This window comes from Buteo buteo, chromosome 10, assembly GCF_964188355.1.
Source record: "Buteo buteo chromosome 10, bButBut1.hap1.1, whole genome shotgun sequence".
Taxonomy (NCBI): Eukaryota; Metazoa; Chordata; class Aves; order Accipitriformes; family Accipitridae; genus Buteo; species Buteo buteo.
Genome location: NC_134180.1, coordinates 32,998,718 through 33,018,472, shown reverse-complemented (window position 1 = coordinate 33,018,472; position 19,755 = coordinate 32,998,718). Strand labels below are relative to the sequence as shown.

Below are 19,755 nucleotides of genomic sequence, written 5' to 3'. Positions count from 1 at the left end.
GCAACCATCCCTGTGTTGTCTTTGTTGGTCTATGCGCTTGTTAGCTGGCAAAATAGCTCTTCGTTATGTTATTTAGTTCCTCTCTGCCAGGCAGAAATGCTCTGTCACAAGCAGCTAGTTGTGATGTCTGTAAAACCCTGGGTGTTCATTTACATGCACTAGCGTGCCCTTTCTACCCATCCCAGATGTTTTAGTGTTGCTGGGAACATTGATCATTTGTGCTGCTCAATATCAGGTGAAGAGGTTGAGTCTTGAAATGATTTGATAATTCTGCAGCAAGGACTGCACAGGCTGGTTGCCTGCGGTAGAAAGGAGTGGACATGAAAAAGAATATAGTTAGTTGTCATCTTACAATGGAAAGGTAGTATTTGGAAATGTGTGTGTGCTGTTTTTAACGTGGTTTGAGTACTAAACTTCCCCCAAACTGTCAAGCTTGAATTGTTATTGGCTGTGTCGGTGGAGATTTTCTGGGTGGTTAAATATATGTCAGTAGTGCTTGAAGAAAGAAGTTGAGGTGTTGATGTCTGTTGGTCTATACTTCTCATCCCAGGTGTGGAAAGAGGAGGGAGGTTGTGCCTTACTCTTGATGTTGGGTGCTGCTGGAAAGATCAAAATAGCTTTGTGGGTTTTGGCAGGTAAGATGATGCTGAAGGTGAGAGGCAGGAACTAGCCTGGGAGCAAATCACTACCAACAGTTTTGTTCAGGATGGCAGGACAAGGGTTGTAAGCCACCTGTCAAGACTTCAGGTACAATGGCAGGTAGGAAAGAAGCCCCAAAGATCACAGTGATAAATGTAGAGGGGAAATGTCATTTGCAAGACATGTGGATCCTCCTTTTCTTGGCCCTGTAAGAAGGGACCTCAGCTGAGGAGGTGCTTCACTTTGGATTCCATACTGCAAAAAAAAATTGAGACTATTTCGAGAGGGTGCAGAAGAGAAACAGTGAGTGTGACCAGGGGTCTGCAAAATACAACTGTGAGTGCAGGCTGGATGGCATTGGGGTTGTGTTTAGTGCAGTGACAAGAGGGGTATGTAAGATGAGGTATTCTGTTGCAAAAATGAGAAAGGCAATGTTCTGGCCTGCGTCCGCTGTGGGTAGGAAGAGCAGTCATGAATTTAAACAACAGCAAGGGAAATTCTGATTAGACATTAGGAAAAACTTTCCAATGATAAGACTAATGAAACAGGAGGGTAGAGTGCCTGGGGAGCATGTGAGTCTCTCTTATTGGAGTCTGTAAAAACAGCCTAGACAAAGTCAGAAATTATTTAGGGGGAGGTGATGCTGCCCTCAGGCAGGTGCATGGACTAGATGTCTCTCTTAAAGCTCCAGCTCCTGGAGGCATGTGATTAGATGGGAATTTCAGCTTCTATTAAAGAAAGAGAAATGGTCCCTCACCCTCACAGTTGTAAGGAAGCACCTGGAAATAAGAGCCAGGTTTGATGCCAGTGCAGAACCCAAAATGCAACACAAAATTGATCTTTGAGGAAATCCAGCCTTTGACATTAGGCTTCAGTGCCTGAGTGTTGGGGGTCAGCGCTGAGGTTCACGTAAGAGCAGGGGGAGGAAGAAACCTTGGATATTCAATGATCAGGCAGCAGAATTTGTCTTTACATCATCTTATCCCAGTGTTTCGTGATCTCTCCATATTCCTGCCAGTTTTCTTGGGTTTTTATTTTGACGTGTATTTCCCTTCACGCTTTTCTGGGATATAACAGTTGTTTAAATGTATTAAATTGTTGGGTATGTGCATGTGTGTACTTCAAGCTAGGTGGTGCTGGAAAAAGAAATTTGGGGGTCAGTGGCTTCCCCAAAGACCTTTTGATGGGGTTAATCAGTACACAGAGTAACTTACTTAGGACAGAAGCACTGAGAGACTCCTCACCATGTGTGCAGGTGGACATCCTTTGGAAAGTCAGCATAGCCCTGATTCAGCAGAAGTCCTGCTATCCCCCACTGCAGAGGTGTTGCCTTTATGGTACTTGTTTTGGTTAGTTTAATAAAAATTTAGAAGTGGGGAAAAGACCTATGAGGTCATCTTCTTACTGCCCCTGAGGGCCAGTGCAAGGCTGCTCACTTGGAAACAGCTTTAGTTAAAATAATAATTAAGGCAGAGAATGGAAACCGGGGAGGCAGATCTGTTAGGCTAGTGCTGTCCTTACTATGTCCCTTTTCGATTTTAATTGCCTTGGAAAAAAAGGAAAATCACAAGGCTTTAAAAGCTCTGATTCTTCCTGCTCTTCAACCCCCGCCCCCTCCCCGATCTTGGAGGCATCAACTCTCATCTGTCAAAGTGTAAATCAGCAATTAAAACACAAACAGCGAAATGCCAAAGATGACCCGAAGCACAAAGCAACTGACAAACAAGTCCGGACAAATCGGTGGATAATTTATAAGCATTGCCCTAAAATCTAATTATTTGGCAATTCGAATTTGCAGCCGGCCAGGGCTGTGCAATAAATTTAACCCGCCATAAATTATTTAGGAGCAGCCCGTGGTGTAAATCAAAAACACGAGTGTTTGTTTAAGAAATAAGCTCCTTGTGCATAAAATGACTTTTTTTTCTTTAAAGAGGGGGGAAAAAAGCATCCCTGAACAAAATGAGCTGGTGCTGTGTCCCTCCACAGAGACTCCCTTGCCTCTTCTGCTCTTACCTTTTTTGAAGGTGTAAAGGGGTCTTTTGGTAGGAAGTTTTATGCTTTTCCTTATCAGAAAAAATCCCTTTCTCTCAACGGCCTCTGCTTGTTTTTATTGCATTTTGAACAGTCAGCTCTGATTTTTATGGGCATCTTTTATTCTTGTGTTTATTAAACTTCTTCACGTGGGGGTGGGAGTAAGGGATAAATTATTCTCTGGTAGTTGTTGAACTGAATAGGCCACACGGTCTTACTCAGATATTTAACTCGGTATCCTGAAGCGTGCCCTGTCCACTTGGTATGTAGGCTTCTGGATTAAAAGGTTGTGAGAGCTGGGAAATTCTTGCTGGGCACTGTATTCTTTTCCTCTAATGATGTTAGCGCTCCCCAGATCCAAAAGAATAAGCGAAAAGATTCCTCTGTGGGAATTAGTGTAACTTCAGGTGCTTTCTTCTCTGAACTCCAGAGATCTGTCCATGATGGGAAATTATTTGGCGAGTATAGTTGTGTGCTTGTTCGTTTCTTTTATTAGCAGGAAGATCAAGACAGCTGAATTTGTGCATCCCTGCTCCGCTGTTAAAGGGAGGGGAGTTTCATTTAGGACGGTTGGGTAAGGAGAGGCTGCGTTTATAGCAGTGCTTTCACATGCCCTTATGAATTTTTCAAATCCCTCTTAAATGAAGTCCCTAGTCATTCCTCAGTTACCCTGAAGCCTGCTGCTGCTCAGCCCACTGGCCTGGGACAGCCAGGTTGCATGGGAGGCTTCCACCTGCGACCTGTTTTTTGGGATTTTTTTTTTTTTTAAAGGCAAAAATTGCAAGCAAGCTGTCACATAGATTTGCTTGAAGTACCATGAAATCATAAATGCAAGATCGTTGTAAAGAGAATGGACCTGGTAATGGATATGTATAAGCCTCCGGCTCTGTAGGTTCCTATTGTTACCGTGTTGGGGGGCGCAGCTGAGGGGAGGGACAGGGTGCCGATGTCTTTTTCTTTAAGCGTGTTAATATTGATTTTAGAAGCTCTGTGTTCCAACAATATAAATGCAAATGCCTGTAATTGGGAGCCGCGTGCAGAATTTCTCAACAGAAAACATGTTCAACTTTTCATGACAATGAAAGGAAAATAAAAAGCTGCTTATTTATTGCTGGTGGTTTGAATCCTGGATTTCCTTTCAAGTTACTTTGCAGTGCTAAATAAAATACCTAATTGCAGTGCTCGCAAAATTCAAATGGGTACATTTGTTCTTCTGGTAGCTTGCGGCTATTTGCAGCCTCTGGACACCCTCAGCATTATTTCAGCACATCCATAACTTCTTGTTGTGCTATAAGGAAAAGCTGTGGGGGACAAAAAAAAAAAAGACTTAGAAGCCCCAAATACTGCTGGCACAAATCACTGCCAAAGTTGGAACGTGTACTCAGTGTCGAAGGTGGAAATGGGTGAGGATCTCAAGGTAATGCTTATGGATGATCAGACTGATAAAAGAAAGGAAGTGTCAGTGAACCTCTCCTTTTAATTCCCTGTGCCGCTCTCCTCCACCTTTCCCACCTGGGAAGAAGCAGTGAAGGTCCTTGATGGTGGAGATGGAGCTGAGTGTGTTGAGCTCACCGGGCTGCTGTGAAACGTGAGAGAGCGCCCGGCTGCCTGCCTTCATCACGGTCTGTTGGGGGGTTGTGTGTGTAAGTGCTCACCATTTCATAATAATTACTAATGAAATTCTAGATCTGTAATAACATTTTGGATATCTAAAACAAACCATATGCTTGTAAAAAAAAAAAAGGGGGGGGGGAGAGGAAAAAAAAGTGGAAACAGATCAACTTTAAGCCATAAATTCCTGGTAATAGCGGCCTCTTTTTTTTTTTCTTTTCCCCCCTTTCTGTTTATGTTTGATAGATATTTTTGTTTCTGCAGGAATGTCAACTCTTAATTTCATGATGTATCATGGGCTTAAGAAAATTGAATTTAATAAAGGCAAAAGATGAATGGCACCTTTAAAGGTCCCAACACTTGTCTTTATTAGCAGGACAAACTGCAGGGTCTCCAAACACTGCTTCTCTCCAAATGAAAGTTTAAATGAAAAGTACAGCAGTGTCACAGGTTAAATTTCATTGCAGGACTGGCTAACGTCGTTAGTGAGGAGTGGGGCTGATTTCATGGGGCTGGTATCTGTTGCCTTAGATACCAGTGGAGCAAACACTGCCAGAGACTGGAAAAATCTCCGCTATAGGAAGCGTGCAGATAAACAGCCTTTTGGGAAAGATCCTTTACCACTGGCTTCAAAAACTGCCCAAATAAGCCCGAAAGAGCGGCTGCGCTTTCTCCCAAGATGCTCAAGTCCCTCCTGGGGTTCCACCCCCGCTCCTGGCCGCACGCTTCCCACAGACCTGCAGTAATTCTGGATGTTGTTAAATTTTCCACATTTTTTTAGCACAGCTTTTTATTTCTTCTGTCTGTCTTAATCCGACCCTCCTGGAAGTGCTTTTTGCCTTTGGTTCTGGAAGGCAAGCGACGCCTTTGTGTATCAGATCAGCGGCAGGGCTGTCTTTCAGTCTCGCTTTGCATCCAGCCACTTGATGGCCCCTGAGGATGTTTATGGTCCCTTAGGACCGATCTCGGCATTGCAACGCAGCCCTGCTGTGAAATCCAGCTGGTGCGTGTCCCTCTCCAGGAGGGGGAACGCTCGTCTTACCCTGCCGTGGGCTTGCCCACTTCCGTGGTCGCCCCCTGGGTGGGATGCAGTCCTAAGGGGCAACGAGCCGCCCCAGCCAGGTTTGAAGGATGGGGTGGTGTTATCCTGGGCTTAAGCTTGGCTCTTTTATGACGTCCTGTCCATTGGCTTCAAACTCTGCGGTCTGTTTTCCTTCTGAACAGAAATTTGCTGCTTTCAGAGCCTATCTGTGGTAGCTCTTTTGAAAGGAGGATCAACTGTGTCCAGTGTTTCTTACTCAGATTGAGTTTCTCGTGTTTCCACGGGTCCTCCTGGGTGGCTGAAGCTGGTGAGTTTGGCTGTACCACAACAGGCAATCTGGGCGATGCTCAGGAGTTTTGCCTCTGTGCCTTCCTCCCCTTCCAGCCCACGGGCTGAGTTTTGTCTCTTTCGTGGGGAAACGTGGTGACTCCCGGTGGGATGGTACGGCCATGGGGAAGGATGTGCCCAACCCTCTGTTCTGCCTGAGCCGGCACAGCACATGCAGAGTGTGGCACAGCTGACTGTGGCGATATGGTTAAGACCTGCATCCTCTGCAGCTTGACTGCTCGGTGTCTACACCTGGGCACTTCAGCACTGTTAACACTTTATTTTAATTTTTTTTTTTCTAACTTTCCATCTCAGCGGCGCGTGCTCCCCACGTGCCCTGGTCTGGGCTGTGTGCCTGCTGCTCCAGGGCGCTGCTCTGCTGTGGCCACAGGCTCTGTCTACTGTGGAAATTGGGTGTTTCTCCTGTCTATTTAAGAATTTGTTCTTTCCATTTACCCACCCAGCTACTTGCCCTCCCTCTGCCTGCCGGGGTGGTGATGTCATCAGCTCATATGTATGACCTCACGATAATTTCCGCCTGCAGGTCATAAGGGTTGCAGCCAGGGTCCAAAAACTGTGTTAGTTCCTCTGCAGCGGCTGCATTTTCCACATGCTAATTTTACTCGCAGGAGTTGGATTTTTTTTATTTTTTTATTATTTCTTATTTGTCTCTTCCAGATGTTTTCAGGCAGTTTTTTTTGTTGTTAAACTAATTCCATTCATGTTTTAAAAATTTATGAAAGCGCTAATAAAAATGTCAAAGTGGTAAAAATGTTAGCTTTTGCTCTGCTTTGATTAAATTTTGCAAACTGTTTTTGAATATTAAAAAGCAATATTTTTTTTATTCTCTCTCCCTCTCTCTGTTTCTCTCCAGAAGTGATTTGAGAGGCTTGTTGCATGGATATCACTCAGCAGGCTCATTTGCACTCGAGAACCTTGGTGCCATGCATCTCTATTAAATAACATAGACAAATTATTCTTTAAAGACACCAAACAAATTGTCACTTCTCCTCTTACATTAAACTGGAAGGAGGAAAGGGAGTGGAGAAGGAGGGGGGTGAACACAAAGGATTTTATCGCTTTTATTCAGTGGTTGGCTTTTTTAATTTCATATATATTTTTTAATAATTGAGAAATCCATCGCAACTGGATTTGTTTAAACTTTTTATTAACAGGTCCATGTAAATTTTTGATTGCTGATTATTCAAATAACTGAACATTCTTCTGATGAAGGAATGTTTTTATTTCCCTATCAGCATAAATTGGCTACAAAGAGCAAAATGAAGCAGGGCTTGCCACTGTGCTCTATCCCATAGGGATGGAGCCGGGAGGGGGGGTGCTTCCAGCTCCTCTCCTTACTCTGCTGGAGGACAGCAGTGCTCCTCAGCCTCTCCTGGGAAGGAGGTGCCTCATGCAGTAGCTCCTGTTGTCTGTCCTCCAAAAGGATGGCAAGGTGGAGAGGATGGGACCGGTCTTGGGGAGGGCGCAGCCCCTGGGAGGTCCTTGCTAAACAGATGTGAGCCCATTGCAAGTGTACCTCCATGTTCCCTGGGTAGTGCGTGCGAGTGGTCCTAGACCGTCTTCCTTAGGTTCAGCTCAGGCAATGATGTGTGCAGTTGCAGCGCTGAGCACAGGGACCTCCTTGCTGCCCATCCCAGCTGCGATGAGCGTTGGCACTGTCCTCATCTGTGCTCAGGGTGTTGGATGTACTCTGTGCTTCGGCACCACTTTCCACTTGTATTGCAGAGCTTTGTATTGGGCTTGGTTTTGTCTGGGGCTGTCAGGCCCCTCTTTTTACAGCCAGCTTGCTACGTGGGATCATTTCCAGCTTCATTTCTGTTTGTTTTAAATGAACAGCTGCTTTTCTTTTTGCCCTCTTCAGGAAATCATCGAATTCCCTATCCTGAAGCTGAATGGCAGGACGATGGAGATCGAATCCACCTTTCACATGTATGTTCAGCCTGTGGTGCATCCCCAGCTTACGCCCTTCTGTACAGAGGTAAAGTGCAAAGGTTCCCTGGTGCTCCAAGAGTCTCCCTGGGAAGCAGGTTTCCATTGCACCAGGGGTTGGGATTGCAGCTTCACAGTGCGGCTGTAAGGCAGCGTGTCATGCCAGCCTCGAGTTAAGGGCAAGGGGAATCATTTTTTGTCATTGCAGTAGCATGTAAATACATCAGTTCGGATTCATAAGTAACTCTAACTATGATCTGCTAACTAAGATAGTTGTATTTATGACTAACTAACGTCTCACTTGGTGACCACAAAATAAAAAGCACTCATGTTAGCTGATGCTCAAAATCCTGTAGTCTCTCTGTGAGCTCTTCATGATTTTGCTGTGCTGCTCTTCGGTGGGAAAGGTCAAAGAGAGCATGGTCTGAGGGAATAAAGTGTTGCATGGCTGCATGGTTCAGAGGCTCTAAATGACTCTCCTGTGGGCCTGCCTGTTGGGGTTTGATGAGTCCTTCGGAGTGGTAGGATAACGCATGTCTGTATTTTTAAGACTTGCTTTTTGATGTCGTGCTTGTGGCGCACTTGAAATGATTGCTGGAGAAGTGGCCTCTTGTTACTTGGTTACTCTCATTGCCGAGGACAGCTGCTCTTGAGCTGCGGCCACCTTTCCCCAGATACAGACAAGAGGATGAAGGTGGTAAATGCAATCCCTGAGGGTTCAAAGGAATAGAGGGGCAGGGGTTGTTTTTTGGGTTTTTGGTTTTGGTTTTTTTTCATTCAACACAAAAAGTTAACTGTTTCTGCAAGTACGTTCTTCCTCCCTGTTGTAACCATCAAAACAAAGTTTAAGTTCCTTTTGCTTTGGGCTTTTTTTCCTGTCACTCCACTGGTTCCATGTTGTCCAGCTCAGTGACTACAGTACCGACTGTGGGAACCAGGGTATCCAAGCTCTTCGTTCTGTCCCCGTCTCATCTGGGATCATCGACACCGTGGCATGTTTTCCCCAACCTCCATGGCTGCAGGTTTAAGCCCTTGAAGTGCTTGTCCTGCCTGTACTAAGTTGATGGAAAAATGACTCCTCTGTGTTAGGTGAAGTCCCCTCCAGGACCAACCAGCGCCTTCCATATTTCCACATTGTAAAAACAAATACTTTTTTTTATTCTCTTGTAACTAAAAACCATCTGAAGGTATTTTATTTAAACTTTAAAAAAAAAAAAAAAAAAAAGAAAAAAGGCTAAGCACAGAAAACGTTATTCCCAGGAGAGGGGCTTTCAGAAAGCTATAAATGTGTGAAAACAGAGGGTTATAATGGAAACGATTTTGCAACCTTAATGCTAGAAGGCTGGACAACTACTTTGGCTGTCCTTATCCCCATGAGACTTGCTGGACATATGCTTGTACGAATGTGATAAATCTCACAGCTTGCACCAGATCTTTGCTAAAGCAATGTCATCTTCCAGAGTAGAGCCCAAATTGTCAGTTTTGCATGTCATCTAAATTCTAGAGAGAAGTCGTCTCACTCATTAACTCCCACCAAAATTCCTTTTTCTGGAAATTCCTCTGTTGCGTCCTTACCCCCGCTGCTAAAGGTTGCAGCTCTGTTCTTGCACAAGAGTCTACGTGACTTGCTTGGTGTGACTGTCCGAGCTGAACAGAGCCTCCAGCCTGCTGCAGCCTGAGGACATTGAGAGGTTCTCTGGATGCCAAGCTTGTGACTGAGACATTCAACCCAGAATGGACTGAATGGGACCAGTGGTGCTGGTTTCTCCATCTTCTCTTGCTCACAGGAGCCTGGAGCAGCTGTTGCTGTCTCTGCAGGTTTGTCTCCCCTGCATGGAGCCCTTGAGCAAGTGAAGCTGTGTGTGTGTGCTGCCTGCGCGTTTGCAGGAGTCCCCAGGATGGGCATGAGTGTCCCAGCTGCGGCGTTGTGCTGCAGGCTCTGCTGCTGACCTCGGTCTGGCGTCTTGTGTCCTGAGTTGGGAGCTGGTTTTAACCCCAGCCTGGAAGCCACCACCTCCTGGGCAACCCCCCACTGCGCCTGTGCTGCTCGGTTCACAGCATGGCCCCTGTCCCTCCTGGCTTGGCGGTCCCCCTGCCTGTTGCAGGGGCTGCCATGAGGTCCAGGGAGTGGGATTGTGCTGGAGGGGTAACTGGGCTTGTCCCTGGGCCCCGTATCTGGGGCTGACTTTGAAACCCTGCCTTCAGAGCCACAGGTGAGCTGGTCGTACTGAGGACCTTACTAAACAATTGCAAAAATGTCCTTTCATATTTGCAGCCACTTTTTTGTGGAGTCTCTAGTGGCTACATAGAGACCTGTGGGGTCAGTGGCTCCTGCTAGGCAGGTGCAGGGGTCAGCCCTGTGCTGCAAGTGTAGGTTCCCCTGAGACCCCCGGGGACACAGCTGGGACGTGCTGTGTGTCCAGCTCCTGCAAAGCTGCTGCCCGCACAGCTCCAATGCTTGCCATTGACTTTCAGCTGGTTTATGTTTTCTGAAAAATACCCATTTTGCTAAATGCCAGTAAAGGGCTTTGTCTAGGCACCTCTACTTACAAAGGGTGAGATTTATTGGCCTCTTTGTCTACAAAGAAAGACCAGGCCTGATTATCAGATTGTACACCAGAGACAAGTGCTTAGGTAATCAGCAAACTGTCTTGGAGCAGAAATACGATGGTTTCCCAGATAAACTCTGTAGGAGTTTAGCAGTGGTGTTGACATTATACGGGAACCTGTCTGCTGTGCCGCTGCTTTTTCCTCTCCCCTCCGCTTGCTGCCTTTGCTAGGAAGCAATAGGACTGCTTGGTATAGACTGTGTGGGAGGATTACTGGGGTTGCTCGATGTTACTCCTTGGGTCTGGAGTACCTCTCACATCCCTCTTCTTCAAGAAGGAAGACAGGACAGCATGGGAAGGGTGCCTGCAAGGGTGGAGAGCTTGTGGTCAACCTCAGGGCATCCCTTTGCATAGCTTTTGGTGTGTCTGTGCTCTCCCCTGGCTACAGGAGGTTCTTCTGACTCCCCACACCAATGGCCAGAAGCATGTCTTCCAGTGCTGGCTCACTCTGTAGCCCTCCTCTGGTCCCCTTTCTCTTGACCTGCTTCTGTAAAACAACAGGTCACAAGGCTTGGTGATGATGAGGGGTGTGCTGAACATTTAGACAGAGAAAGTGGAAAGTGCTTGGAAGTAGTTAAAAGCTGTTGTTAGGTTCATAAAGCTCATCATGCCCTTTTGGAAGATGCAAGTGGTTTGTCTGATGCCCAAGACAGTTCATGCCAGGAGCTTAAGTGAAAGGTTTCCTCTACACAAAAGGTGCTTGTACAGGTTTTTTCATAGTACTTTGCTCTCTTTTTATGATTAATTTTTATTGATTTTTTTTTTTTTCCCTGAAGGAACAGACAATAAAAGTACAAAAAAATAAATGTCTTACAGCTTGTTTATGTTCCCAAGTACCATGTGCTTCTTGGGATCGCCAGTGAAACTTTACAATTGTGCAGTTTTATGTCTTTATCAAAGGCGCAAGACCAGATAATGCTGCAGAGACCCAGTGCACTAGGTTGGGTGTTACAGATGGACATAACTGATAAGAAAGGATCAGAAAGGGTGAGAGAGTAGAAATCTGGTCCCTTTTGAGCACTCTCTGACCTGTATTGAAATGTACCCACAGAGCAGGTATATCCCTTTGTATTTGTGAGTGTGATTTCTGCAGCATGAATCTTGTGTCCATGTGTGCTTGGCGATGTGTTCTTGTGTGGATAAGTTGGTACCTTGCTTGGCCTGGCAAGGAAGGAGAGAAGGAGTCTTGGGCAAGATCAAGCAGTGACTCTTTGGTGGGACCTCTATGTCCACCTTCCTGTCCCTCCCTCCTCCTGATGGGAAATGTCTGGATGCGGCCATTTCGCCCTGTCCTCCCATGGCCATCAGGGGTGCGGCACTGAAGAGATGCAGTCCGGAAGGTGCCTGGAGGGGTAGAAGCCATTTACATCAGTGCCGGCAGTGATACTGAAAGGTTGCCTGTCATCCTTAGTACAGGGAAGACACGGACCTGTTGGAACGGGTCCAGAGGAGGAGGGCCACAAAAATGATCAGAGGGATGGAACACGTCTCCTGTGAAGAAAGGCTGAGAGTTGGGGTTGTGCAGCCTGGAGAAGAGAAGGCTCCAGGGAGACCTTACTGCAGCATTTCGGTACTTAAAAGGGGCTTATAAGAAAGATGGGGACAGACTTTATAGTAGGGCCTGTTGTGACAGGACAAGGGATAATGGTTTTAAACTGAAAGAGGGTAGATTCAGACTAAATATAAGGAAGAAATTTTTTATGACGAACGTAATGAAACACTGGAACAGGTTTCGCCTGCAGAGGTGGTAGATACCCCATCCCTGGGAACATTCAGGGTCAGGTTGGACAGAGCTCTTGAGCAACTTGATCTAGTTGAAGATGTCCCTGCTCATTGCAGGGGGGGTTGGACTGGATGACCTTTAAAGGTCCCTTCCAACCCAAGCTATTCTATGATCCTTTCCCAAAAGCTCATCTTCAGACACTTCCAGAGGTTTGATCTGAGCTGCCCTCTGAGAGGTAGAGCCAACATTTTGCAGTAGGTGAGCTGTCCACCTCTGCCAGGCAAATGCATGGAGAGAAAGATGGCAAGAAAAGCAAAAAACCAAGCTAGTGAGCTTTAAAAACTGCTCTAAAAAGCCATGCATTAATCTCTCAAATCTGTTTGTCTCTCAGAGCATGGGAAGTCTGTAGGTAGCAGTTGTTACCCAACTAAAATACAGATTAATATAAAAACAGTTTCTGGAATATAAAAGAGTGTTTGTGTCCCTCCACTTCCTTAAAATTCCACCTCATAACGGCTTGATGAACTTGAGAAACCCACCTAGAGGAACTCAGCATTCTTAAAATTAAAATACTTCCCCTAAAAGGTATATATTACCATTCCATGGAAGTCACTATGAGAAAATAATCTTTCTACTTACAGCTTATTCAGTGAGTCAGGTATTTGGTATTCATTAAATGTAATTACAGTTTAATTGGAGTTTAATCTCTTTTTTTTTTTTTCCGTCCTCAGTTCAGTGCTGTAAGCCAGCAGCCAAAGAAACAGAGAGGTAGAAACCATTGAGCTTCTTTCAGTTGCCACACATTTAATAAAGCAGAGCCCTGTGGTTTGTGAGAGGGCTTATGTTTTACAAGTAGGCTGAGCTGGTCTGCATGGAAGAGTTACTCCTGGGTGGTGGTGGGGCTGTCAGCACGTCTTGACTGGACGCTGTGGCTTCTGGAGGCTTGGATGTGTGTGCAGGCAGCAGGGCATGCTCCTAGGCTGTGTTTGACCTTTATTTTATGAAAACGTGCGAGATGTGTAGCTTCAGGAAAGTGCCACATGAAGTGAAATCCTGTAGTGTGCACTTGTTTTAATAATGATTTTTTTAATTACTTGGGTGCATTGATGGCAAGCTACTGACCTCCAATATTCAATATGTTAAAAGACAGTTTTGTCAGTTGGAAGACAGACAGAAAAATTATCTATTTTCCATGTGCCTCAAGCTATCCTGGGCAGACGCAGGCAGAGGCCCATGAGACTGCATCTTTTTATGCGTGTGTCTAGCTTTAAACAGCCAAGCAGTCCGGGTACAGTCAGTAGGACTATCTGTTGGCAGGACCTGCTCCTAAGGAACCTCCTGAAAAACAGAGTAGACCAGGGTGCTGGAAGAAAGTGGTTTTCTTCAGATATCATTCAGTTGTTTTAAATACAATTTTGAAATGCAGAGAGATGCTGTGATGGACTATGGGAAAGCGTGCATGCTGCCTGCCCAGCGCAGAGGAGGTTGACTGTGTCCACTCTGGGTCTCACTTACCAATAGTGGTCTATTCTGTTAATCTAACACCGTGCAACTTTGGTGTCACCGCAATAGCAGGGGGATGACCAGAGACTCCAGTAGTTACTGCTGCCTGTGCAACATCAAAACTGGTAAAATGCATTTTGAAAAAGGGCAGCATTTTGGGCATCATGCCAGTACATGAAGCAGAGGGCACCACTGCTCCCCAGGTAGATCCTGCCCTGCTGAGAGTTTGCTGTTTTGTGGTGTGGGTAGGAGCCCACCTACATTTCTGTTTGGGATGAAGCCGTGCCCTTGCCCATGGCTGGGGAGCTGCCAGGGTCACTCTGCTGTGGATGGCTTCTCAGCAATGTCCATGTGGGTCATAGGAGCATGTTTTGGTTGCAGCGAGATGGACAGGAGAGGAGACCTCTCTAATGATCTTTTGAGTGCTGCTCTGATGCCTGCTTTCTGTTTGTGTCTCGTTTCAGCTGACTGGGATTATTCAAGGCATGGTGGATGGGCAGCCAAGCCTCCAGCAAGTGCTTGAGGTAAGCAGAGTAACCTTTAGTTCCCGAACTCTGACCTCTGGTCCTGTCGTCCCCTCTTCATCTCTTTCCCTGCACCCTCCCCTTGCTGAGAATCGAACCGCGTAATTTGACTATGATTACAGCTTCATTAGAATAACATTTGCTGTCACATTGGTGACATGCTGCTGAGAGTATTGAACCATTGATCTGTCATCTCCAGCTGTTCATGTCAAGGGTGCTGACAAGATATCCAAACTCCTGCCAGTAGATAGGAGAAGAGGCGATTCTTGCTTGAGCCAGTTTTAAAGCACCAAGACATTGCTTGAGACCACCGCTCCGGGAGCTTCTGCCTTCATTTTGTTTCCCCTCCCTTAGCACTTTATTATATTAATTTTTTCTACCTATTTAAATGCTCAATAATACATGTAGTATAGAAAGAAAATGCCTCTAAATCTAATCTGGAGGATGTGTGAATGCAGATATAGCCCTAATAATGCCATCTGCTTAATGTTGAATTCCTACAGCATTTAGGGCTTAATTAGCTTGGAAGTATTTCTCCATCAATAGCTTTTGTTGGTAGTCAAATACTGAAGGAAACCTCCTCAAGCAGAGCCCGCTTGGGCTGCAGGTTGGTGTTCGATGCATTGTTTCTGTCAGGATTTCCACTGCTGTGTTACCTAATTGTTCCTAATCAGAATAATTGCAACAATTGCTTATCTGAGGAAATCAAATTAAAGGCTTTAAAATCCTCCATGGAGACAGCACTTCATGGTGCTCACATCAGGGAGTGTAGAAAGGTTACCACTGCTGTCCCTCGCTCCAGGGAGCCTCGTGCAGGGCAAGCTGGAAGATCCTGGCAGCCCAAGGGAGGCAGAAGTGTGGCTGAGAGTCTGGATGCTGCTTTGAGGGCAGCTTTCCTCCAGAAGGCTGTTGTACAATAACTCACAGAAAGAAGCGCCGTCCTCTGCTGGAAAGGCTGCGGCAGTGACACAAGGCTGAAGACAGTGCTCTGTGAGGGTGACGTCTTGCATCCATGCAAACCCAACTCTCCCCAGTGCTCTCCAGAGAGCACGTAGCAGCGGTGCATGTCCGTAAGCATACGAATGCCTGTGCCTGCTTGCCCAGGAGGGAGAGCCCTCTTTGCCTGGATGGGTGAATGTACATCGCTGCTGGACTATTATAGAAAATGGTTCATTCTGTTTCTATGGGAGCTTCTTATGAGTGTGGAAACATTTCTGTAGATTTATTTTTTTTGTGTGACTGAAAAGGTGTTCATACAGCCACACGTTTCTAGGTTAAAATGAGATTCAAGTCAGGCAGCTTCTAGGGCGTGCTAGTTTATTCAGGAGCAGAAGGTGTCGAGCAAGGGAAAAGAGGAGGGATTTCTCTTGCTGAAGCACTGGAAATGCTGCTAGTGAGGCTGCATAATAGCAGCGGATTGCCTGTCACCTGCCACTGGAAGATTTTGGGTATGACATTTGCTAGTTCTAGCTGGAGTAAGTGTCTGTGCAGCGGTTTTAGTCTAGGTTAATCCCTGAGGTGGACGTGCATCCTTCAGATTAACATGGCCCGTTCTGAAGTGGATCCAGAACATCTGTCCCTGTGGGAAGTTGACCAGGAATAGTGGATTCACTTTATATCCACACTGTACCCTGCACAAGCACCACCTCAGAACTGTAAGGAGGAAAGAGAGATCCAGCCTGGAGAGGAAGGGGACATGTAGCTTTGTTTCTTACTGCTGCACAGTGCCTGTGTGTGCCCAGCCTTTCCATTTCTCCCCCTCTCCCATGTCCCATTGGAGGCGTATGAATTGGAGCATGTGAGAAATGCTGTAGGTGAGGGGTAGCATCCCAGGACACCCATGTTTTCTCCTCGCTGGAGGGGACACAAGTTATGCTCACTGTGAGCCCATTTGGTACAGGGAGAGGAAAAGTGGAGGAGGAATGCCAGGTAACAGTGCAGTTGTATTGTCCCGTTAACGCTGCACAACTTCCATCCCTCCACAAGCAGAGCTGCTGCAGTGTCTGATAAGATCATCTCTGCTCTGGTTGCCTGATGTCTCCTATCAGAAATCTTCAAAGGTCCAAACGTGCTGTTGTTGAGATGGCAAGCAAAGAGAGAAGAGGGAGAGGGAGAGGGTGGATAAGATCACAATTTTCTTCTCTCTTGATTGCAAGCAGCTTATCTGAGTTTAACTGTTGTGGCTCGGCCTGTCTCTGCAAAACTCATCCCCTTTTCTTGCCTTCCTTTCAGAGGGTTGACGAGTGGATGGCGAAGGAAGGCCTCTTAGATCCCAGCGTCAAGTCGATTTTTGTGACCTGTGGAGACTGGGATTTGAAAGTGATGTGAGTATGGAAGGGGAGGGAGATTTTTCTGGGCCTCATTGCTCCATGCTTGCCTGTAGTGCATATGTCTTTGTCCTTACAAGCCTCCAACTGTCCCTAGTCTTTGTTTCTTAGGGAAATCGCTGTTTGCCATGAGTAATTGGGAGTGGAGGCTTGTTTAAGAAGACAGATGGGTGCTGGGCATAGTGGAAGATCACTGTGTAGGATATTCCCTATAGCAAATGAATCCTTTCAGAACCCCAAGAAAGGTTTAAACTGGAGCTTTGTGATGTTTTCCCTTTTATCCAATATACTTTCTTAAGGGATGGATATTTCTGAGCTCATACATGGAACTCTGTTTCTGTACACCCAAATCAAGCAATGGTCCTTACCTGACTTCCATGTGCAAGACTTTCTCTCTGACATCTTGGTACAGTAACTGGATGTGAATCACAGAGCAGTCTTTGGAAAGAGAGTACAAGCCAAGTTGGGCATGCTTCATCAGTGTTCTTATCGTTAAGGTCATCTTACAGTCGCCCAACAGATGATCTGGAGAGTACCAGGTGGGGACCTGCACTGGGATCTGCAAGTGTCAGTGTATGTGTGTGTTTTGTTATGAAAATAGCTACACTACCAACCTAAAAATGTTATTCAAAAAAACTGAGTTAAATGTCTAAGAATTAGATTAGTGTAATCTGTAAGGTATTTGCAGATCAGTGTCATATTCTGCTGAATTCACTCGGATTCCTATAATCCCGCTTCAGCTTTTCATTTCCTCAGAGTGCTGGATAAAGACTCCTGTTGTTATCACACTGGTAAAGCATGGGCTTGACACGTCCAATGCTAAACTGACATCCACAACTCGTTAGTAGTGTTACTTGGTTTTCACTGTGACGTTGATTTCCTCAAGTTGGAAGCCTACATAAACTGCATACAGCCTGGGAGCAATCAACACCAGTTCTTCCCTGCAGAGTGGTCTTTGTAGAGTTGGCAGCTCCTTGCCTCTTCTTGGTATGATTAGTGAGACATGAGATACGGGGACCGAAACAGCAGCACAGGCGCTAGTGGAGATGAGAAATTTGCCATGCTCCAGACAGGAGTGTGGTTATGCAAGCTTTTGAATCAAAATCTGGGTCTCTGCTGGGGCAGTGTCCAGAGCTGACATATATTGCCAGTTCCTGTGTTACTGGTTTAAATTAGAAGTGAGGCTTATTTTTCTTCATATATTATGTTTAAACTTTTATCAGAGACCAGCACAAAGACAGGTGCAGGGATGTGCTAAACTTCTGTTTCTTATCTGTTCTCTTTTCTCAGTTCTTTACTCCTGTATTGCTGTTCTGAGAGTCCAGTTTACCACTTTTGGTGATGGCTGTGAGGAACAGAGTTATCTTTGCTCAAAGCCCATCTTTCCATCACTTTCACAGTGGGATGACAAGGTTCCCAGATAATGACATCCTAACTTGGTGTCTGTATGGAGTGGGCAGCCTTCTGGATGTTGGGGTTTTCTTGCTTCAGAGCTCTACAGTGGGAAAATAGAGGTAAAGATGAGCCACATTTCTGGTGAGCCGTAGAGGTTGTGGGGTGAGCTCGCTCAGCAGGACATGCAGTTCTGGAGCAGAGATACTCAATTCGCCATTTGCAGTGGTCTCTCGCATGGATTGTGCCTCACTAGTCAGCTGGAAAAGAAGACTCCACTCCTGGCCATGAGGTTGCAGCGAGTGGTTCATTTCTCCCTCTTCCTTTTAAAAATTTTTTTTAAACCATTAACTTCAGAATTCAATCCTGAAGCATCTCCAGGGCAAAGCAGAAAATACATTTCGTGTTTCCAACCACATGGATAGCAGGAGTCTGGCTGCAGCCGCTTGGTGAGTAGCACATCACGCCACTCCATCGCCGATTGGGTGCCGCAGCATGGAGCGTCACATCTGATTAGCGCCGTGCCAGTGAATGAGGCTTGAGTGAGGACTCCCTGCCAGCTCTGACTTGTCTCATTTCCCATTACTTTTATCCGTCACCACAAATGCCGAGTCTCCCTCCTGAACTAATTAAGTTTGCCTGTGTTTAGACACATTGCCAAATAGGGTTTAGCAAAGCAGAACTGAGCATCTCTTTTTAAAGAGGGAAGGCAGAGAGCTGAAACAAGGCCGCTCAGACAGGGAGATAGAGCCTGAGAGGTGTGGAACATCTAGGAGGTATTCCAGGGGATCACCCGGTGCTTCCCTTCAAGACTTGCGGTGTAGCTGGTGCCCTCTGCAACTGTGTCAAGACCACACGTGGGACGCAGAAGGCACTGGGGCAGTGGGAGGGGAGGCGGTGCTGCTTGTCCACATTTGGAGGAGTGTGTTGATGGAAGCATCGCGTGGTAGAAACCCCCCTAGGTTCCAGAGGAATTCAGGACAATGAGGTGAGTGCAGTGCTTCCTGGCTTAGGCAGCGGCAACTTGGGGCAGGTCCATTCCTAACTCTGCTGCTCCTGCTTGCTTGGTAATGACAGCTGCCTGCAGAGCTGCCTGCGAAGCAAGCTGCAGTCCTCTTACCCAGTGTCTTGTGAGGTTCAGAGTTCCTGATCTCTGTTGTCCTTAGCTCAGCTCTTGGTGGGAAACCATGCAGCCTTGTTCCTGGCTTCTCCAGCAATGACCTGGGCACTTAGTTTGGCTTCTGTCTGCCTGTGCTGTTGAAGAGCTAAGACATGGTATCTTCTGGACAGGGCTGTCTACTGTGAGTGCTTCCAGTGGGTGCCACTGGTAGATGCCAGGGCACTGGGAGACACAGTGGGGTGAGCAAACTGGATGGGGGGAGTGGCTGGAACAAAGAGGAAGAATCTACAAGCCTGTAAATGGTGGATGTGGGGACAAGGTGGGGAAATAGCCCTGTCGAAGCCAGGAGTTACAATATGTATAGCACTCCTAGCTCAAAGAAAAACACCAGAGAAATAGTGATTGTCAAGGTACTGCTCTCTGCTGATGGTGTCTAGCGGTATCTGAGTCTGCAGGATTCAAGATGGAAACTCAGCTGCTAAAGGACCTGTGAAACCTCTGCTTGGCTCGGGGATCTTCAGGGAATGAGGTGCTGTGTGGCTACAGACTTGTTTTTCTTGAACGTTGGAGCTTTCTTGGAAGATCACAGAGCTGTTTGTCTGGCTTCGCTCTGACAGCAGGGGAGCTGGGTGCCCAGAAGAGGACACCAAGCATCTGGGAAGGGTTTGTGGACGTTCAGCATGAGTCGAGGTCCTCGGCCATGCCACCAAAGGCTTTGTGATGGGTGTGGTGCACCATCAGGAGAGTCCCTGTTGGAGGGATTTGGTCGCTGCTGGAGAGAGCCCATTGTGCGAGAGGGCTCAGAAATGGAGCACTGCTCCTCTACTGGCTGCGCTTGGATCCACCGGCTTTCAGCGCTGGGTGTGTGTGAGCCAGGCTGGAGTCGGGGAGACAGCAGCTCTCCTGCCACCCCTCCCCTTCCCTCTTGTTAAGATGCAATTTCTTTAATGAGGAAAA

At 46.5% G+C, this 19,755-nt stretch overlaps 1 protein-coding gene across 2 annotated transcripts in view; it reads left to right on the top strand.

Moving 5' to 3' along the window:
- Positions 1-19,755, top strand: part of ERI3 (ERI1 exoribonuclease family member 3) — a 136,558-nt gene that overhangs the window by 16,844 nt on the left and 99,959 nt on the right. For both annotated transcript variants that reach the window (XM_075039292.1, XM_075039291.1), the window contains exons 3-5: positions 7,533-7,649; positions 13,900-13,959; positions 16,192-16,283. In XM_075039292.1, coding sequence (XP_074895393.1) covers positions 7,533-7,649; positions 13,900-13,959; positions 16,192-16,283 — 269 coding nt within the window. The remainder of the gene's footprint in view (positions 1-7,532; positions 7,650-13,899; positions 13,960-16,191; positions 16,284-19,755) is intronic.